A 19964-nucleotide genomic window follows, 5' to 3' on the forward strand; every position below is an offset into this window, starting at 1 on the left:
CCAACCCAACCACAGGTACTCAGACTAAGGAGCAGAAATGCCTTTAAAAAGCTATTTCCTAAATGAGAGTGTTGCAGGACAGGCTGATGTCCTTATATAACATTCCTAGCTTCAGAGGAGAGGGGCCCTAGCCACACTGTCCCTGTCACCTTTCATTATCTAGAGTGCTTGCTCACTCCAAGGCTCATCAGTCTGAAGCTGGATACAGAAGATACTTTTATTTTCAGTTCTTTGAAAAGTATTTGTAAGAAGCCATCTCTTCTGAGGCAGCTGAACCATCCAAATCACTGCCCCTTTTAGAGGAATATTAGCACTCATTTTCCAGATGTAAAATGAGCGTCACTCTTATTTTGAAGAGCCCTTCCAGCATGTTCCTGTTCTGTCAAGCCCCAGGGCCAAGTGTCCAACTTGAGGGATACTGACGGAGGGAAGTGGGAAAACCAGGACCCCAGATGAATGGCTAAAGGAGCTGGGGCACTTTAATCTGGGAACTTGAGCAAGAAGACTGCATCTCCAAATTCCTAAAGGAGAGTGACCTGTGGGAGAGATTCAGTATCCTCCATCCAGGGTACTGGGGAGAGATCAGAAAGAAGCCGATTTGGTTCAATGGAGGAAACTTCTAGTGCTTAGCCCAAACCATGTTAGATAGCTGGATGCCAGTAGGCAGTGAACTGCCTGTCACTAGTTTATATAAGAGAGGGACAGACCTCAGGGTGACCTTAAAACAAGACAGACTTGAATTCATATCCTAGTTCCACTTAGTACTGGCTGTGTTAAGTTCAGGCAAGTAACTTAACAAATCCCCAGTTTCTTTACCTATGAGAAGAGTATCTCATTTTTAAAAAAAATTTATTTATTTTTATTTTTGGCTGCATTGGGTCTTCGTTGCTGCACGTGGGCTTTCTCTAATTGTGGCGAGCTGGGGCTACTCTTAATTGCGGTGCACAGGCTTCTCATTGTGGTGGCTTCTCTCGTTGCAGAGCCTGGGCTCTGGGCGCGCGGGCTTCAGTAGTTGTGGCACGCGGGCTCAGTAGTTGTGGCGCGTGGGCTTAGTTGCTCTCCGGCCATGTGGGATCTTCCTGGACCAGGGCTCGAACCTGTGTCCCCTGCATTGGCAGGTGGATTCTTAAACCCTGTGCCACCAGGGAAGCCCTCTCATTTTTTTTTTTTTTGGTGAATGTTTGTGTGTACAAAAGCTAAGAGATAATGTTTGGGCTGTAATTACAATGTACAGTCATTTCAACAGAAATGCTACCACAGGTAGCTTAAGCAAAAAGGGGAATTTACTAGCTTGCATAATAGGGAAGTCCAGAGACGGTACTGGTTTCAGACATGTCTACAGTATCCATGTATCATCATCTCTGCTTCTTTCTGTGCTGGCTTCATACTGTAGTCATGCTCCTTCCTCATTGGGGGGGGGGGACAAAGTTACCAGCTCACTAAGTTCCCTTACCACTTAGCAACCCCAAAGCTTGACTGCTGACGCAAGGGAAGACTGGTCCAGCTTGGGATACATATGCCCCCTGCACACTGTGATGAAGAGGATGTGGAATACTCGTGAGGCCCAGGAAATAGGGACGCAGAGTACACAACACTTACAGGCAGCTACTAGAGGGAGGGTGAAAGAGGTAAGGCAGAGTAAGAACTCAGCAATTGTCCTGTCTCCAGGCTGGGCCCAGGGTCATAGTGGATCAGTCCTTCTGCTTTGAAAAACAAAAACAAAACCAAAAAACAAAAAAACTTTATTTGACAAAAGACAAAAACCAAAGTTATTTACAGTAGTTTTTTGCTCAAATAGTCCAACGGGATAACTGTGCTTCCAGGGTTACCTCAGAACCGAACCAAGCAGAGGCTGCCCTGCCCCCAGCCTCCCCGTCTTCTACAAGGGGGGAGTGCCAACCAGAATTCAGCAGCATGGCTCCCTGACCCCTCACCACCCTCCACTGCTCAGTGCACTGTGGGAGGGAAAGTCCCACCCCAGCCCAACGCGCTTCCACAGTCCCCTGCTGCAAGTGTTCTGCAACAGTGACACCAGACCTGGGCTCAGAGACACGGGTGGGGTGCAAGAGGCCGGGCAAGCAGCAGCTTCAACTGATCTTGAAGCTGCCGTGTTCATTCTTCCCCAGCTGGGCCTCAGGAGGGTGAGGGTCCCTGATCCCCCCCGGGGCATGGCAGGAGAGGGCACAGAGAGGGGAGGAGGCAGAAGAGAGAGCCTAGAAAACCTGCCCACTAACAGAGAGCAAAGCCCCCTCTCTTAAAATAACCAATCCCCACTCCCACAGCAATGGGTGGGCCAAGCCACTCAGAAGTTGGGGAGCCTCCCTGAAGTCTTCAGGGATCATCCCGGAAAGGACAGAACACATGTTGCTGCCTTTCTCCCAGCCAAGCCCACCCAAGTCAGCCAATACCCAGGAACTCTCCCCCTGTGCCCAACATGGCAACTTCAGGAAACTACAGGCTGAGGATCCTGACCTGTCTTTTGGCCCAGTAACAATGTTATTCAGAACAAAAATATTTCAGCTAATAACCTAGGATTAGTGTTTCTTAGGATATACTAGAAAGGTGGGGTATATTGCTGTTGAATGCTATCAGCAATGAAACAGCAGGAAAAAAAAAAAGCGGGGCGGGAGGAGAATAAGACTAACTGTGTGATCCGTTTCACTGTGAAGTTCAGGGCAGGGGCTTCTGCAACTCCAATTTAAAGAGAGGTGCAACAGAAAGACACTCACAGCGAACAGGCTTCGTGACCGATTCCCAGCCCCAGCCTCCTCCCGGGGCAGTTCCACAGGCAGCTGGGGGCACTATTCCATGTTTCCTCCAGGCACAGTTTCCGGCCACCATCATGGGAAAAGCTGCCCGTCTGGATCAGCTAAAAGGCCTTCCTGACCAGTAGATGGCTCACTTCTCTCCAAGTAGGAGCAACAGGGAGCTTCTGACATTCTGGCCCCACTAAGCCAAGTTCCTAGAAGGAATTCAGAACTCAGGCTGCGGGGTGAAGCTTTCAAAGATAAAGAAGGGGAAAACATGAAAGAGAAAAAAACACCACCCCACTGCTCAGCCTAGCTTACCTCCCCCTCCCCTCCCCCACAATACAGTAAAAACAACCACCAACCAACCAGAAAAACACCTCTCTCTATCATCCTTCTCTGCTCTGCACCTAGAAGGTTTGGTCAGATTTCTGTTGGACCCTCTCTCTGGCTGTGGCTTTATCCCCTTCTCCCTTCTGTGCATGATGCAGAAAAGTCAAAGCCCATAAAAGTTTTTTCTGCCTTTTTTTTTTTTTTTTTGGTAAACCAAACCAACAATAAAACAACCATTTGGAATTTTGCAGAGATTTAGCTGGTCCCCCAAATGAAAATACTCCTTCCTTGTAAAACAATCACCAGTTGCAGTGGTGGATTATTCTCAGTTCATCAGACTCCATCAAGCAATGCACTCTCATTCCCCACACCTGGGCTAACTACTCCTGTTAATGCAAACCACAGCAAAGAGGGAAAAATAAACACAAAGTTTAGCAAAAACCTAAACATTCAACCGGAGTCAGTTCTGTTACATCTGCTGGGCTCCTCTTTTCTTCTGTTCACACTTATGAACCTGGAATGTCCACACTTAACAAAAAGAGGCCCTGTCAGGGGCAACTGGGACCCAGCACAGGTGTGAGTGAACTTGGCAGGTTTCCTGTGCCCAGCCCAGGAAAGCAGGTGGGAACAAAGGGGCCCCGGGGATTCTCTGCAGCAGCAGCACCATGCCTGTCTCCAGTCTCTCGGTCTCATCACTGAGGAGGCCTGGAGAAACGGCAGAGTCAGCAGAGGAGAGGTCCCATCACAGTGCAGTGACACCAGCGGGCGCCTTCCTGCTGAAGACCTCTGGACAGAGGAGATGATCCCGATGTTTGGCAGTGATCCAAAGAAAACCCTCTGTAGGAAGGGGAACCAAAACGGAAACCCGGGACAGCTGGCTCGAGCCTCGAGCACCCCTGTTGGCAGACGCCTACTTGGGGTTTTCAGAGACGAAAGAAATGGGAGTGCGCAGCAATGGGGGTGACGGGTCCTGCTGCTTCTGGAGCTCCATCTCAGCTGCCCTCTGGAGCGCCACCTCCACCAGCAGCTGGAAGCTGCTGAAGTCCTCCTTGTCCTGCTCCGGGGGTGTGGGCGGTGGTGTGTTGAAGAGTCCACCCGTGGGGCTTCCAGCTTCAGCCCTGGTCAGCAGGGTGAGTGTGCTACCAGGGGTCACCAGGGGCTTGGGGGGCTCCAGCTCGCCTTGTGGGAAGGTGGCTGCCGGCTTGTCTCCCTGGCCTGAGTGGAGCGGCATGGAGCACACGGACAAGGAGAGCACATTGGTGGGGGCCGGCACAGACACAGCCAGCACCGAGGGGCTGCCGCCTCGGGGGAGGGCCACATCGGAGGCCTTGCCCCCGCGGCGGGAAATGGTGTACTGGTTGGGGTCTTTGCCGTCCTTCCGAAGCATGTCTGGGAGAAGCCGCCGCCGGGCGTTGATGAACCAGTTACAAATCTGGAATGAGAATGAGTGTGAGAGACTGATCAGTTTACTCTCTCAGAACCGGCTGCAAAGCACCTGCGTTCCTGGCCCCAGAAACACAGCAGCAAACAATTCAGGCACAATCGCAGCCCTCAGAGAGATTTATGTTGGGCAGAGAGAGTTAAAGAAGAAATCATGTAAATGAAAATAAACTGCAACTGTGATCCAGCCAATGAAGGGAAGGTACGTCGGTGCTGTTGGACACAGTAATGGGAAGACCCAATCCAGTCTTCGTGGACTCGGGGTAGTATTCTCTGAGGAAACGGCTTGCAAATTGAGATCTGAAGGGTAAGCAGTAGGTTAGGTGGGAGGCCAGAGGGGAGAAGAGCATTCGATTGAGAAGGATCAATACCTGAAAAGTGCCTATGAGGAGCTCAGAGAAGGAAGTCCTGTCTGGATGGAGCTCAGAGTGGTAACTAGAGGTTACCTCTCATAGTGGGGATTTGGTTCTTTACTCTAAGGACGATGGGGAACCGCAGGAGGGTTTTAGGCAAAGGATGCTAAAAATGCTATGTGGAGAACCGAGTGGAAGCAGAGTGCAAGGTTAGGAGTTCAAGTTAGGTTAAGGGAGATGATGAGAAGATGACAAACGTTTGATCTGTCTGGGAGACTGGAAATGACAGGACTTGGTGCCCAGTTGGATATGGGTGTGTGAGAGGAGAGGGGATGGGGCCAAGGGTCATTCACTCCTAAGATTCTAGAATAGAGTCTTGCTGTATGCCAGGGAAAGAGCCACAAAGACACTAAGGGACTCTCAGGTAGAAGAAAAGTTATTGTTTCCAAGCAAAACCAAGGTCAGTGGTTGAATGTGCATTCAACCAACATCCTTAAATCCTTTTTTCCTACATGCTGCTGAGAAAGCTACCATTAACCGTGACCCCATTCCTGTCCAGCTGATTGTCCAATCCTCTTGGGCCTATGCCTGAGGCATGACATTTCTTACTGTTAAGTGGTCTGCTGCAAAACCAAGGCATATCTAGCACCCATCCTATATTTGTCTGGACCCTTTATAGTAGCCTCCAGATTCACAGCTCTCCAATCCAGCCTCGTCACTGGTTGTCACTCATTTTCTAAAATGCAGTACTGTTATTCCTGTTCTAGAAAACTGCCATTTGTCTCCTACTGCCTATAGGAACAACTCCAGACTCTTGGGCCTGGGTGTTAAAAGCCTCCCCTGTTCATAGCCTATCTTTCCAGCCCTTGTAGTCTCCTTTTAAAAAAAAAAAAAAAATTTATTTATTTTTGGCTGCGTTGGGTCTTCGTTGCTGTGCGTGGGCTTTTCATTGCAGTGGCTTCTCGTTGCGGAACATGGGCTCTAGGTGCGTGGGCTTCAGTACTTGTGGCACGTGGGCTCAGTAGTTGTGGCTTATGTGCTCTAAAGCGCAGGCTCAGTAGTTGCGGAGCACGGGCTTAGTTGCTCCGCAGCATGTGGGATCTTCCCGGACCAGGGCTTGAACCCATGTCGCCCTGCACTGGCAGGCGGATTCTTAACCACTGTGCCACCAGGGAAGTCCCTATATTCTTCTTCATGTGAAATTGCTCACCAGCCCTCATTGAGGCCCTGTGCTTTAAAAAAAAAAACAAAACAAAACTCCATGCCTTTTGCACATCACAATCCCTCCTTCTGGAACACCCTCTTCTCTACCTGGAGAATGCCTACTATTCTAAGTCTTGGCTGATCTAAGATATTAGAGATTGGGCTGAGGCAGAGGAAATGGTTTCAAAACACATCTCTCCTCACCTACAGCTGCTGTAGGGCCTGGCAGTTTCTTTTCATACTTGAATGAATGACACCATGAGGGTAGATAACTGTTCAGGAAGAGTGTGAATAGTTTCTGCACACCCCAGAGGAGATGGCACCTAATCACGGCATCATTACTGATCAGCTAAAAGATCAGCCGCTTACACCCTCTTTCCTTTCATTTACTCCTAACAGCCTGGAGATGTGACAAGACCAATCCTTTAACAAGCTCACCTGGGCATTATTTAAAAAGTTATGGATTAGACTAGAGAACAGTTTCTTAGCTGCATGGCTGGTGTAAGCTCATAAATACAAAACCCGTTCTTCCCTAAATAGGCAAATACAACCCCTTATCATTTTTTCCATGTCTTTCTCCCTCTTGCCCTCCACTGGAGGAGCTGCCACAGGCGGAAAGTTGCCTAATCACTTTCTTGCTAACACAAAAGTAGCTGGAGAGAAGAAACAGAAACTGTGGGAGTGTGTTGGTGATGAGGCCTGGCTGTGGCATGGCATGCCTCCACACATCTCGGCATCTTTCTGGGAGCCTTTCTTGAGAAGCGTTTACCAATAGCTGCCGTTTACTAAGCACTGTACATCTACGCAATTTTCTTCCAACAGTTTTATCAGCCCTATGAGTTTGATCAGCTCCCATTTTACTGATGAACATATATAAAGCTGAGCCTGGAGAAGTCAGGCAGGATTCTACCTCTAGCCAAGGATCCCCAAGCCTGGACCTTTGGATCTGGAGGAACGAGAACCCCTACTCTCTGAATCTTTCTCTCAGGCTATCACAGGACCCCAGAGCCCAGCTTATTTTACTCACTGGAATGGTCAAGTTAGAACTTCTCACCTTCCTGTTGCTCTCCCTTTCAAGGCTTTGTGCTAACTCAAATAATATTTATTGATGCTTGCTATGTGCCAGGCCAGTTCTCGGTACTGGGGATGCGTCTGTGAATTAGACAGATACGCACTCTGCCTTGTGGAGCTTATGGTCCATCTAGTTGTGGAGACTGGCAATAAACGAACATCACTATAGCAACAGGAAATGCCAGGAAGGAAACAGACAGGAATAAAAAGGTAGTATATAAAGATAAGAGAGACCTCCGTAGATAAGGGGTCTGGGAAGGCTGAGACCTAACAGATAAGAAAGAGCCAGCCACACAGAAAGCTGAGGGAAGAGTGTTCTAGACAGAGGGAACAGCAAATGTCAAGGTCCTGAGGCAGGAAAGGGTTTGGTTTAAGGAACAGACAGAAGCAGGCCGGGCTGATCCCACGAGGCCAGAACACCACGGTTAACCACCAAAGGGGCCTGAACAGTGGCCTAAGCTAGTTTTCACACTGTACGTCCTTCTCCTGGTCCTGTCTTTTCTCTCCTCTTAGTTCATCAACAGAAACTTACAGAGCATGTAGCAGCTGCTGTAGGGGAAGAAATGACAGGAACCCCTCCCCCACACCTCTCCTGTGCTGAGATGCCAGGAACTGTGTGGGCTGCGGCAATGCCTAACATTCCTCTAATGGGTGACTGGATCAAAGGCCCCACTCTCCTCAGGGCTCCCATACCAGTTTCTACCCCTGCCTATCACCTTCCTTAGCTGACACCTGCGCAAGGCCTTGAGTACCACTACCCAGCCAAACGGATGGCCACCTATGACAAGAGCGGGCGCCTGGAGTTGGCATGGCTCCTTGCCCAGCAGCCTGCGGCTGTACCTGTTCCACAGGTGACCCAAGGATAGCACCAGGCTCTAGGTCCTGTCAGGCTGGGAAAGCTCATGGGCAGGGGAGAGCCAGAGCCTTCCTGTGGCTTCTCTCCCTTTCCATTCCAGCCTGGAAGGACCCTGCCTCTGGGGTTCTCATTTACCCCGCTTTACCTCTCTGGTCCTCTCAGTACAACTGAGTGTGTGTGCGCGCGCGCACACACACACACACACACACACACGACAGCAGGCATCAGCTGACACTTTGTGAGCTGCTCACTCCAATCTTGGCTGGAGTTGCAGGGGAGCCCCAAGGGAGAAGTAAGACTGAACAGCTGAGTGGACGAAGGAACTAAGGATCTTTGACACAAGGTATCACGCCAACCATCTCACTTGCATTATGTTTAATCTGCATGAAAGCCTGGACGGTAGTAAGCAGTGTCCCCAAAGTACTACAGAGAGACCTGGAACTCAGAGATGAGAGAACCTGCCCAAAGTCACACAGCCTCCGAGTGCAGAGCTGGGATTCAAACTCAGGTCTCCTGCTGCTGTTCTCATTCTGGTCTGCTGTCTTACCAACAGAGGAACAAAATGGATAGCTGCAAGGCATCACCATAATCCTAAAAGCAGACTCTTGCTGAACACAAAACATATCAGGTGCTGTTCTGAACATTTCCCATCTAACTAACTCATTTAATCTTCAACAGCCTATGAGACAGGTTCTGTGATGATCTCCATTTTATTTGAACCACTGAAGAAACAGAGGCCCTGATCAGAGAGATTCAGTAACTTGCTCAAGGTCACAAGGGCAAAGGCTAGGATGTGATCCAGACAGCCTGATTCCAGGCAACTACCACTATCAGGTGAAGATAAAAGACGGAGGAGAGGGCTTCCCTGGTGGCGCAGTGGTTAAGAATCTGTCTGCCAATGCAGGGGACACAGGTTCAAGCCCTGGTCCGGGAAGATCCCACATGCTGCGGAGCAACTAAGCCCGTGTGCCACAAGTACTGAGCCTGCGCTCTAGAGCCTGAGAGCCACAACTACTGAAGCCTGCTTGCCTAGAGCCCGTGCTCTGCAACAAGAGAAGCCATTGCAGTGAGAAGCCCGTGAAGCCCGCTTGCCTAGAGCCCGTGCTCTGCAACAAGAGAAGCCATTGCAGTGAGAAGCCCGTGCACGGCAACGAAGAGTAGCCCCTGCTCTCCGCCACTAGAGAAAGCCCGCACGTAGCAACGGAGACCCAACGCAGCCAAAAATAAATATAAATAAAATAAATTAAAAAAAAAAAAAAAAGACGGAGGAGAGTCAGCCTGAGGCCTTTTCTCCTTGCTCAGATGCTTTCATCTCTCCATCCTGCAGCTGCCTCCTTGGCTACCTGCGCTACAGGAGACCACTACACCTCTCCAGCTCAGCCCAGGATGCAGGGGAAACGTGACCTGGGTCAAGAGGAGTAGGGACCAGTGCTTTTGTTGAGAGCAGTCTTGGGGAGGGGAGCCTGGCATTTACTAGCAGATGCGTGGGCACTTAGCCTCTAGCTGCACCTCCCATTTTGGCTTCTAATTCTGAGAACAGCAGAAAAACACCCCCCCCATGTGCTCACCCTGGTCCACAGAAAACTTGGCAGCCTACTTACTCTCTGTTTTGTCTTCTCATCCGATAGAAATGCACAGCTGAGGGCAGCCGGGCAAGGGCACAAGGCCCGAGTGCACCACCAGTGCCAGCTGTGATAATGGGCTCTGCGGATTTTCTGTAGCCCCTTCCAGCAGCCTGACCCACGCCTAAGTCAGGAAAAAAGCATGTGACTTGCCCCAATTCAAGGTCCTTGGGGAGGGGGTAGGAGAATGCCAAGGTGAATTCTGTGATTGATACGGCAAAACACAGGCTGGGTGCGCCTGAAAGCCTGTCTCTACCATAAAACAGGGCCCTATCTGAAAGCCTGCTGCCCTGTCAGTATTTTCTTTTTTTTAAATCAGTGGCTGAGATGAAGGACACGGGAGGAATCACTGTGGCAAATGGGAGTGGGAGGGGCACTAGGGAGCCGATAAAGGCCACGAGGACCAGAGCAGGGCTTTTGAAGGCGACACAAGTGCTTTAATTGTAATGTCTTTTCAACTGTGAAAGACAGAAGCAAAAGAGGGGAGAGAGTGAGGGCATGGAGAGACCTTTCCCAAACATCACGGTCCCTCAGTCTGTGTTGTGACCACCTGTATGCAGGTGCTCCTAAAGGCTGCTGGCTGTATTAGAATAACCTTGAGGGTGATTTTAAAAAACTGCTACTTCTCATCTGCTTTATAGATGGGGGGCAAGGGAGAGGAGTGGGTGGAATCAGGAATGTGTTTTTAAACAAGCTCCCCAGAGTCCTGCCACCCAAACTTAGGAACCAATGGTTTAACCCACTGGTTTAACTTGTCCTTGTGGGCCAAACCCTTTACTTAAGCAAAAAAGCTTACACAAAAGCTCAAAAAATATACAAATGAAAGGCCTTAAGGTGGGGAGACAGTGGTTACCAGGAGGAAGAATCGGGAGGCAGCTATCTTTGGAGCCAGAGTAAGGAGAGCAGCTTCGAGAGATAAAAGTTCACTGAGGGCAGGGCCAAGCCACCCCCTCACCACACAGCAGGCCACTACAGCTTCTGCACCAGGCTCCTTTCTTGCCCAGTACAAGTACCAGAGGGACTGCTGCCCCTCACCTCCCCAATCCTTCAAGTCTGTCAGGATTCCATTCATATACAGCTTCCGGAGAAGCCTTGCCTACCAGGGCAGCTCAGCTGACACACACGGGTAATTAAGTACACTGAATTCTCAGTCCTTTCAATGTCTTCCCTCCCCCAGGGGGGACAGTGCCGGTTCTACTGTTGTGTTCCCAGCACCCAGCACTGGGTCTGGCACACAGCACACCCCCAATCAATATTACACAGAGAAGGAATGGGCACGAACCCTCCCTGCCACACTTACCTCCCCTGCCCAACTGGCAGCCCCTTAGAACAGAAACCACAGCAATAAAGTGGGCTTACAGGGTGTCACTGGGACCTGTGAAAATCCTTCACAAATGACTTTTTGGTTTTACCCTCCCAACTGCCTCGCCCAGGGCAAGTACCAGCTAACCAGTTAGTTAAATAACTCATTGACTTGCTAATGAGATTGCTCCTGGGCCGGTTAAAGGAGACAATCAAAAGGGAGGTCCCCAGGGAGAGAGAAAACAAACTTGGCAAAATGTTGATGCTTGGTGGAGCCAGGTGATTGGTGCCAGGGGTGCGTTATAATATTCTCTTACTTTTGCGGTTATCTGCAAACGTTCCTAATAAACAATGGAAATTTTAAAAATTAAATACAGGAAAAAGAGATGCCTCCAGGGACTGACTTAAACCAGCTTTTCCAGATTGAGGAGCCACTACGTTTCCTTTATTTCTGAGGTCCTGCCTATTGACATTTCCAACACTTTTTTTTTTTTTTAATTTTGGGCCCGCCGCGCGGCTTGCGGGATCTTAGTTCCACGACCAGGGATTGAACCCAGGGCCCTTGGTGGTGAAAGCTCAGGGTCCTAACCACTGGACCACCAGGGAATTCCCTCTAGCACTTTTACCTTCATTTTGTCACTTCAACAATTATTTACTGAGCACCTACCAGATACCTGGCATTGAGCTAACACTGAGGATGTAGTGATAAATAAGTCTAGGCCTCTGGAGTTTAGTGTGTTCTAAAAAGCCATCAGTCAAGTCCAAATGCTGACCCAGTCCCGGTGCTGTGGGAACACAGAGCTCCTCTAGGGGTCAGAAGTCTCCCTAGTCAGGGGTGGGAGCAAAGTGGTGTGGGGTATCTATCAGTGTGGCAGGAATATGGGGGGCCAGGGATGAGGCCCGCTACACAGATTGGGAAAGATGATGTCGTCAATAGGTTGGCAGGAGCCACTGAAGGGTTTTAAGTAGGGGAGTGACACATGATCAGACGATGATAGGTTGGACTAGGGTAGGAAAGAAGCTATATTCCGGAAATATTTAAGGGGTAAACGTGTAGGAATTGGTGAGACCAAAGGAGCTGAGAAAGGGCTATCAAGGGGAACCCCTTAGAAAGGGAAGGACCCAGCTTGGAGAAGTTACCTGTTATCAGTCAGGAAATCTGGGGTGCCTGTGAGACCTTCAAGCACGGATGTATGGCTGGCGCTGCTTGGGACTCATGGTACAGTTTCCATCAAGGAGTACTAGATGGTCCCCACTGCTCCTTTTTTTTTGGCCACACTGCGTAGCAGGTGGGATCTTAGTTCCCTGACCAGACCAGGGATCAAACCCATGCGGAGTCTTAACCACTGGACCACCAGGGAAGTCCCCCCACTGCTCCTTAACTCTCAGAATGCCTCTAGAACAGGGTGGCCACCCGTGGAACCCCTCCCACCAGGGGATGCCAGGATCCAGCTGGCCCTTCCTCAGAAGTCTCCAGCAGCTAATCCTGAAATGGATTAGCTGTAGCCCCAGACCTACATTTCTGTAAGTGGGATCTGGGGATATGCCGTCCTAGGGGCCCACTAGTTCCCCACAAGAATGTTTTGGTTTTGTGTTTCCAATTTGATCACAAGTAGGAGTGCCGTGGCCTCTGGCAACCCAGGTTTGCTCAACTCCGGAGCCAGTGCCTCTGTCATACTACACATCGTAGTGCAGTCAACGAAACACCATCCACCGTTTGTTATTAATGCAGTTAGATGGAATCTCATTCGTTTTACATCTATTTACTTTGGAAAACTGTTTGGTTATTTCACAGTTGTGTATAAGAACAAAAGCAAGAGGTTTTTTTACCCAGTTTTATGTTTGTACATGCTTAAGTGACGTGATAAAAATTATTCAAGTCTACATTGTGAGGGAAGCAAGTCCGTGAAAAAGATTTTCTTTAAGAGGAGTCAGTACATTATTCAGACTTGAGAAACAGTGTCCCTGATAAAAGGCAATTTCAATACAGTGTGGAAGTGGTTTGGTCGCACAGGTAAGAGGCACACTGGAATATACAGCTGGGGGAATCAGAGAATGCTTTCATGAGAAAATGCTTAAACAGAGTGAGCCAGGCTCAGAGAGGTCAAGAAACCAAGGGAGAAGGCCCGGAGGCCTGGGGGTTCAGGGGCCCCAGAGACAGGAAGAACTAGGCTGCAGGCAGGAAGACTAACAAAGAGGCTATCTAGGTAATCCTGGCTCTTAGGCACCAAGACTTTGGCCTGTGCTCTTCTGCATCCTGTGAGTTCAAGTCCACCTCTTCTGGGAGGCCTTCTGAGGCTCCAGGCCTGCTCAGAAGCCCTGCCCTGAGTCTCTGCTGCCATCTGCCCCGGCGGTCATCACTTTTTGCAAACATCAGTGGCCAGGTCTTCCCCTGCTTTCCCATCCCAGACTAGACACTCCCTAGGGTAGGAATGTGTCTGGATCCTCTCTGGGATCCCAACCCTGCCCCGCATAGAGCTGGGCATAGTGCAGCGCTTGTCGGTAAACTTGTGAGGTTCTAGGAACTGCTAGGCGAGACCTATGACCTAGGAGAGATGAGGATGAAAGGGAGAGAAGAAGTGCCCACCCTGTGCAAAACACCTCACAGTGGGCCTTGAATTCTTCTCAGTCCAGCCCCCCAACCCTTACCCTTACGTGCTAGGTAAGTGCTACTATCAGCCCCCTTTTTCAGGTGAGGAAACACGAAGCTCAGAGAGGAGGCAGTGACTTGGCCAAAGTCCAGGCTTTCTCTTGTGGAGAAGATGGGATCCGAGTCAGGGTCAGTAGCTCTAGAGCCTTTCTCACAGACAGACTCCGATCAGCCACTGCCCAGCGAGTATAAAGTCAGGTGACAGGATTTCTGAGGGCCGAATACTCACCATGAGGCTTCATGGAAGAGGGACGCAGCTGGAAGACGTGGGGGGTTCGGAGTAGGGTAAGGGAAAGAGAGACGGCGCCAGGGATCGGAGTAGTGGGCCAGGAAAGAACAGAGGTGGAAGGGGAGGCAGCAGGGGGTGGGGTGGGAGGCGTGGGGCGCCAGCGGGGCAGAGGGTGGGCCTTTGCTAGGCTGGGGGCCTGTTCTGTGTCTCCCAGGCAGGTGAGCGCCCAACTGGAGGCAAGGCAGCGGTAGTCCTGGGGGTCTCACCTCAGCACCAGGAAAACAGAACAAAAACACCTGTAGGTCAGCAACTGGGGCAATTCAAAGGGGGTAATACCTCTCACTCTGACCAGAAGTGGATAACATGACCTTCTGAGCGTGTTCACATTCGTGGTTCACAGAGCACTTTCACATCCAGTTCTGAATCTATTCCTCCCAATGGTTCAGTCAGGCAGTCTAATCCCACTTTATAGATGGGAAATCAAGATGTGGTTTACAACTCCTGCGTCGCAGAATGGGGTTTTGACCCCAGAACCTCTGACTTCTGCCCTTTCCTTAACCGTGATTCCAACTCATTTTTAACCACTCTGCAGATCACCAGCTGCCCCGTGAAACCAAACTGCCATCCAAGTACCAATCTGGGGCTAAAGGCCAAATCCCAGACACTCAATGCCTTCTCACCCTCTCCCAGTTCTAGTGTTAATGACGACACCTAGACATTAATAACAATTCCTTGCCTCTTCATAACTCTCCAAAATCTAAATCTAGCTGCAATGACTTCATGCAATTGTCTTCCCTTGAGGCAGAGAGGGTGGGTATTCTCATCTAACCTACGAAGAAACTGAGGCCCAGAGAGAGGAAGTGACCAGCTCAAGGCCACACAGTTGAGTCAGTGACAGGGCTGGGACAGGACCAGAATCCAGGTTTCCTGCTACCCTCTCCTTACCTGCAGCACCGACAGGTTGGTCTGTCCAGAAAGGCTCAGCTTCTCCTGCTCTGAGGGGTAGGCGTTGTAGCGGTGCAGGTACAGCCAGTCCCGCAGGATCTTCACCGACTCCTTGGGCAGGTTCCCTCTGCGCTTCCTCTTGCCTGCCAGGGAGAGGAGGCCTTCATCCTCACCCAGGTCACTGTCTGACATGGTGTCTAGGGGCTACGCTGGACCTCAGGCAAGCCTAAAACAGGTGACAAAGGGGAGGGGGACATTATTACCATGCGGTGCCTCTGACCCTTTTCCTAGTCTTCCAGCACATCATTACTAAAGCCTAGGACACCAGAAACGGGGTAATCGAAATTCAAAGTCTCAGGCCATACCAAAGCCTGGGCAAGGTAGAAGGAAGGGTCCAAAATGCCTCTATTTCATCAGGCCGGTAGATAACTACTGAAATAAATGGCAGATCATTAATAAGCAGAACCAGACTAGAAGTAATTACAGCTACCACTGAGGCCTGTTTCCCATGCTCTGTACTGAGCATTTCACACCTTTATTATCTCATTCAGTCCTCACAAATGCCCTTGTAAGGGAGACACTAATATCATCATCATTTTACAGATGAGAAAAACCAAGGCCCAGAGAGATTCAGAAAGTCACCCAAGATACTCTGGCTGTTAAACAGTTACCATGTGACCCAGTAATTTCACTCCTAAGGTAGCTAAGCTATGAAGAGAAATGAAAACCCACGTACACACAAAACCTTGTACAAAAATGTTTATAGTACATTATTCATAATAGTCAAAGGTGGAAGCAACCCAAGTGTCCTCCAGCAGATGAATGGTTAAACAAAATGTGGCCTATCCATAATACTGTAGAATATTATTCAGCCATAAAAAGGAAGTTCTGACCCATGCTACAATATGGATGAACCTTGCAACTATTATGCTAAGTGAAAGAAGCAAGTCACAAAAAACACATACTATATGATTCCGTTTTTATGAAATGTCCAGAATGGGCTGGAGGGGATAGAAGAGTGATAACTAAAGGGTATGAAGTTTCTTTTCCAGGTGATAAAAATGTTCTAAAATTGATTGTGGTGATGGTTGCATAATTGTGAATATACTAAAAAAAACACTGGTTTGCTTTAAAAGAGTAAGTTGTATGGTATGTGAATTATATCTCAATAAAGCTGTTATATAAAAAAAAAACTCACCTCCAGGATATGGTATGGAAGTAGGGTTTAGACCCAGATAGCTTGCCCCATCCTCCACCCCCATCCCATCTTGCTTCCAGGGTCTCCCAGGACCCAGTGAGGAGTCTGGAAACCCTATCAATCTCCACAGTCCTACAGCAATCCATGTAATATTTACTGTGTACCTACTGTGTATACCCTACAGAGATGCTGAGTTATCCCTACTGGTTATCTCTCATTCTCCTTTGTCATCTAGCCCCTGGCCTGGTCCCAGAATCAGTGCCTCAAAAATCCAGATAAATAAGCAAGGCTGGGCTCTAGTTCCTCCAACTTGGCCGTGTGACCTTGGGCAAGCATCCTTCCCTCTCTGGGCTTGAGCCTCCTCTTCATTTGTTAATTGAAGGAAGGTGTTTCCCTAGACAATCCAACTCAGTTGTTTATCCCCCTGACAAACTTCTTGTTCGAACACGCAAAAGAGATATACATTTTAAAACCAAAAGTTCCAGGACAAGCTGATGCCAGAATCTCAAGGCCCCTCCCTCCTCAGCCTTTTAACAGCTCCCTAGCAGGCTGGGCCAACAGACTCTGGCATCTCCCAGGTTTTGTTTCCTCGACTTGGGCCTGAGCCCAGATATCCGGGCTGGCTAGGCCAGGCTTTCGAGGGAAGGGTCTACCCTCCCAGCCGGGCCACCTGGAGGTGAGACAGGCATTGGTTAGAGGTGCCACTCCTCAGAGAGCAGCAACTGCGGGCTGCTTTCTGAGGTCAGGTTTCTGAGGTTTAGCTGGCCAGGGCAGTTGGGATATGAGCTCAGGCAGGGATGCAGCCCTGGCAGGCTGTAAGAAGTTTACTCAAGGTTATCTGTACAGATTCCACCCTGGCTGCCAGTCAAGTCCCAGTCTGCAGGGTTCCAGTGGGTGGCGTATGGAGGTGACCCCCTCAGTCTACACAGACCTCTCTACCGCAGTGTCCTGCACCCCAGCCATGATATTCACCGACAAATACAGCAGACACAGTTTACAAATCCCAATCCAGGAGGCTTCCCACACACACACCCCACGCTCCCACCCAGCCTCACGCCAGGCAACTCTCTAAGAGCACTCAGATAACTGGCACCAACCCATCGTTCAGCCCCTGGAACCCCCAGGACTTTCACCGACAAATACAGCAGACACACAGTTTACAAATCCCACGTCTAGCACGAACAACTGGTACCACGCAACCAATTCCTGGATATACGCCCACCCACGATCTCTCAGACTGGGACAACTCCCGACGACATCATACTAAGGGTCAGTTCTTACCCTAACTGGCCTGTGGTAGCACCCTCTCGACATAACACCCAGGGCACCCTCCTACACACTCCACGACGCTGACCTGCAACCACTCCCGCGCCAACTTTCTGACAACTTCCCCAGCTCGGCCCGACACTCCCCCGGGCCGAGCACTCACGCTGCATTCCCAGCAGTTCACACAAAGCGCGCAGCCTCCCCCGCGGCCCAGACCCGAGTCGGAGCACATGGCTCCCGGGGCGGTGGGGAATCGGCCTGCGCTCGGGGCGCCTGCACCCCTCAGCCCCCCACCCCGCGTCAGACTCGGCGCTTCTGTTCCCCCGCGGGCCTGCAATCCGGGTGGGGCGGGGGCTCTGGAAGAAAGAAAACTCACGTGTCTGTCCCGGGGCAGGAAAAAGTTTGGTTCCCACCCCCTTCCCCCGCCGCTCGGCGCTCCTGACTCTTCGGGGCGCGGGGCTGGCCGAGCCTGCGCGCTCGGCTTTGTGCTCCGAACTCGGCCCGGAGGGGGAGGGGAGGGGGCTGGGCTCCCACCTCCGCACCGCCCCCCCCAATCCTGCGCCCAGACTCCATGTTGCCCGCCCCCTGCCCCGGAGACTGCGCGCTTCGCCCGCGGGAGGCTCGGCTCAGGCTCGGCCTGCCCGAGGGACCCGGCGCACACAAACTTTCTTCGGGTCGCCGGCCCCACGCGCCCCGCTTCCTTGGCCCGCCTGGGAGTGACAGATGCCTCCGAGACAGACTTTCCTTTGTTCCAAAGGAAAAGGGAACTCGTGCGGGCTCCCCGGCCCCCCCCCCAGCTCCGAGACCTTCCGGCTGCCCCCACCCGCAGCTGTCACTCTCGGGGGGCCCCTCCCCGGCTCGGCCGCGGCGGGGGGTAGGGGGGCTACCGGCGGTTAGCAACGTGCACTTTTGAAACCAAACAAACCCGCCCCCCGCGCGCTCACCCCGGCCCAGGGCAGGGGCGGCCCTCTACCGGGGTGGGCTCCTAGGGAGTTGGGTCCCCCAAAAGGGCCGCGAGCGAACTTTCTCCGGGGGGGTGGAACAGCCCCCCCCCCACCGGTCCCAGTCAGCACACCGCAGTCGGGACTCAGAAACACACCCGAGGTCACCCATCCACAATCGCACGCGCTTAGACGACGCCCCCTCCCCCGCCCGACCGAGAAAAAGAAACTTTCCAAGTTGTCCGCGCGCCCCCCGCCCCCATCTGCCCCCCTCCTGCGCCCCGCACTGACTTTTCCCAGCAGCTTTTCCGTCCACGCGGCCTAGGGGTCGGTCCCGGGCGTCCCGGCAGGGGGCGGGAGGCGCCGGGGGAGCGCGCCGCGTACCTGCCGGGCCTGACACTCGGCCTGACAGCTCGCGGCTGGAAAGCACCTCGCGGCCTGACGTCAGATCCCCTCTCCTCCCCTCCGCGCTCTCCTCGCCCTCCCCCACCCGCCCGGAGGGAGAAAACAAACTTTGTGAGGAGCGCGGCGAGCGACGCCCACCCCCCGCGGGGCGGGCCAGCGGCTGGGGGCTTCGCCCCGCCCACCGCGCCCGGAGGGGGCGGAGCCGGGAGGGCACCTTCTTCCTGCGCCCACCCCCACCCTCAGGAATGCCACATGGCCTCCGAAGAGGAGTGGTGGGAACCCGGATCGGGATAGTGCGCTTGGGGGCAGGAAGTGGCCCGTTCCTCCTTTCGGAGAGCATTTCCGGAGCGCCTACTGTGTGCTCCACGCAGGGGGTGGGGGTCGTTACTGAGAGGAGAAATAATGCAAATCCCGATGTTTGTTAGTCAAATCTCCGGAGAGGAAACTGAGGCCCAGTTAGTCCGGGGATTTACCCCCAGCTGGTAAGGACTGGGGTCTGAATGCGGCGCCTTTTCTGCCCTCAAGGTCGCGTAGAGTCGGGTAGAAGTCTCCCTCGGACACAGCCCCAAAGCACGTAGCCCCAGGGTCTGTCACACAAGGGGCAGCCAGAGGTAAAAATAGCCAATGTTTAAGGAGTGTTTATAACGCAGTGACCTTAAGCGTGTGTATCTCCCTCGGGTTATGGGGTAGGTCCTGTTATATGTCAGTCCCTGGTTTGCCCATGAGCTGTTCTTGACTTTGCTTCTTGTCACACAGTCAACCAGTGTCATTCAGCCCAGGTGGGTCCGATAGCGGGAGGCCGAGCGCTTATCTGATTGAGACGGGCCGTTGAAGGAGGCAGATGACCGTCTAAGAGCTCTCAGCGCTCCCTGGTTTCTTTTTCCTTTGCCCTCAACACCCAACTCCAGGACGTTTCCCTTGGTCTTCCCCGACCCTGCCAGCACTCTCTTCCCTGCTCTTTGCTCTCTGTTCCACGTACTGTAAAATACCTGCTGACCAACCTGTTGGCCTTCTGGGGAGACTTTGTGCCCCGCAGAGACTAGCACAGAGTCAGCCTAAAAATGGGTAAGGCCTTTTCTGGGCCTCTGGTTCCTCATCTGGTCCCAGATATGTAGGACCCTCGAGCTTGGAAATCAGCAGCTTTGAAATGGTTTTTGGTCTTAATTGCCCTTTAGCTATGGAGAACTCAGAACAAAGATCTAGTTTGCGCCCCAGACCCTAAGCCAATCAGAATGCTGATTAAATGACTGTTAAGGTGCACCTGGACTCCCCGTTGAAGCCAGACTAACCTGCAAATGCTTAGAAGCTAGTTGGCCACACTGCTTCCCTCACCGCAGTAGCCAGGGTGTCAGTGCTGCAGCCCAGCGCTCTCCGTGTCACAGACGGGGAAACCAGAGCCCAGA

General features: G+C 51.7%; 1 protein-coding gene and 1 long non-coding RNA gene across 7 annotated transcripts in view; one reads left to right on the plus strand and one right to left on the minus strand.

Moving 5' to 3' along the window:
• LOC309645382 overlaps nucleotides 1-19964 on the plus strand; it is a 180343-nt gene that overhangs the window by 8120 nt on the left and 152259 nt on the right. The gene's annotated exons all lie outside the window — the stretch shown is intronic.
• On the minus strand, nucleotides 1725-18804 carry TGIF2 (TGFB induced factor homeobox 2). 6 transcript variants are annotated; one of them, XM_082430370.1, is made up of 3 exons: nucleotides 18670-18804; nucleotides 14752-14977; nucleotides 1725-4512 (listed from the first exon to the last, which is right to left on the minus strand). In XM_082430370.1, exons 2-3 carry the CDS (start codon nucleotides 14941-14943, stop codon nucleotides 3991-3993), a joined length of 714 nt encoding a protein of 237 aa, XP_082286496.1. In that variant the 5' UTR covers nucleotides 14944-14977; nucleotides 18670-18804; the 3' UTR covers nucleotides 1725-3990. The 6 variants fall into 6 exon arrangements, with proteins under 6 accessions (XP_082286496.1, XP_082286495.1, XP_082286494.1 ...); XM_082430369.1 differs by lacking the exon at nucleotides 18670-18804 and adding an exon at nucleotides 18541-18649; XM_082430368.1 differs by lacking the exon at nucleotides 18670-18804 and adding an exon at nucleotides 18448-18642.

Source organism: Balaenoptera physalus, assembly GCF_965194825.1.
Source record: "Balaenoptera physalus genome assembly, chromosome: 16".
Lineage (NCBI taxonomy): Eukaryota > Metazoa > Chordata > Mammalia > Artiodactyla > Balaenopteridae > Balaenoptera > Balaenoptera physalus.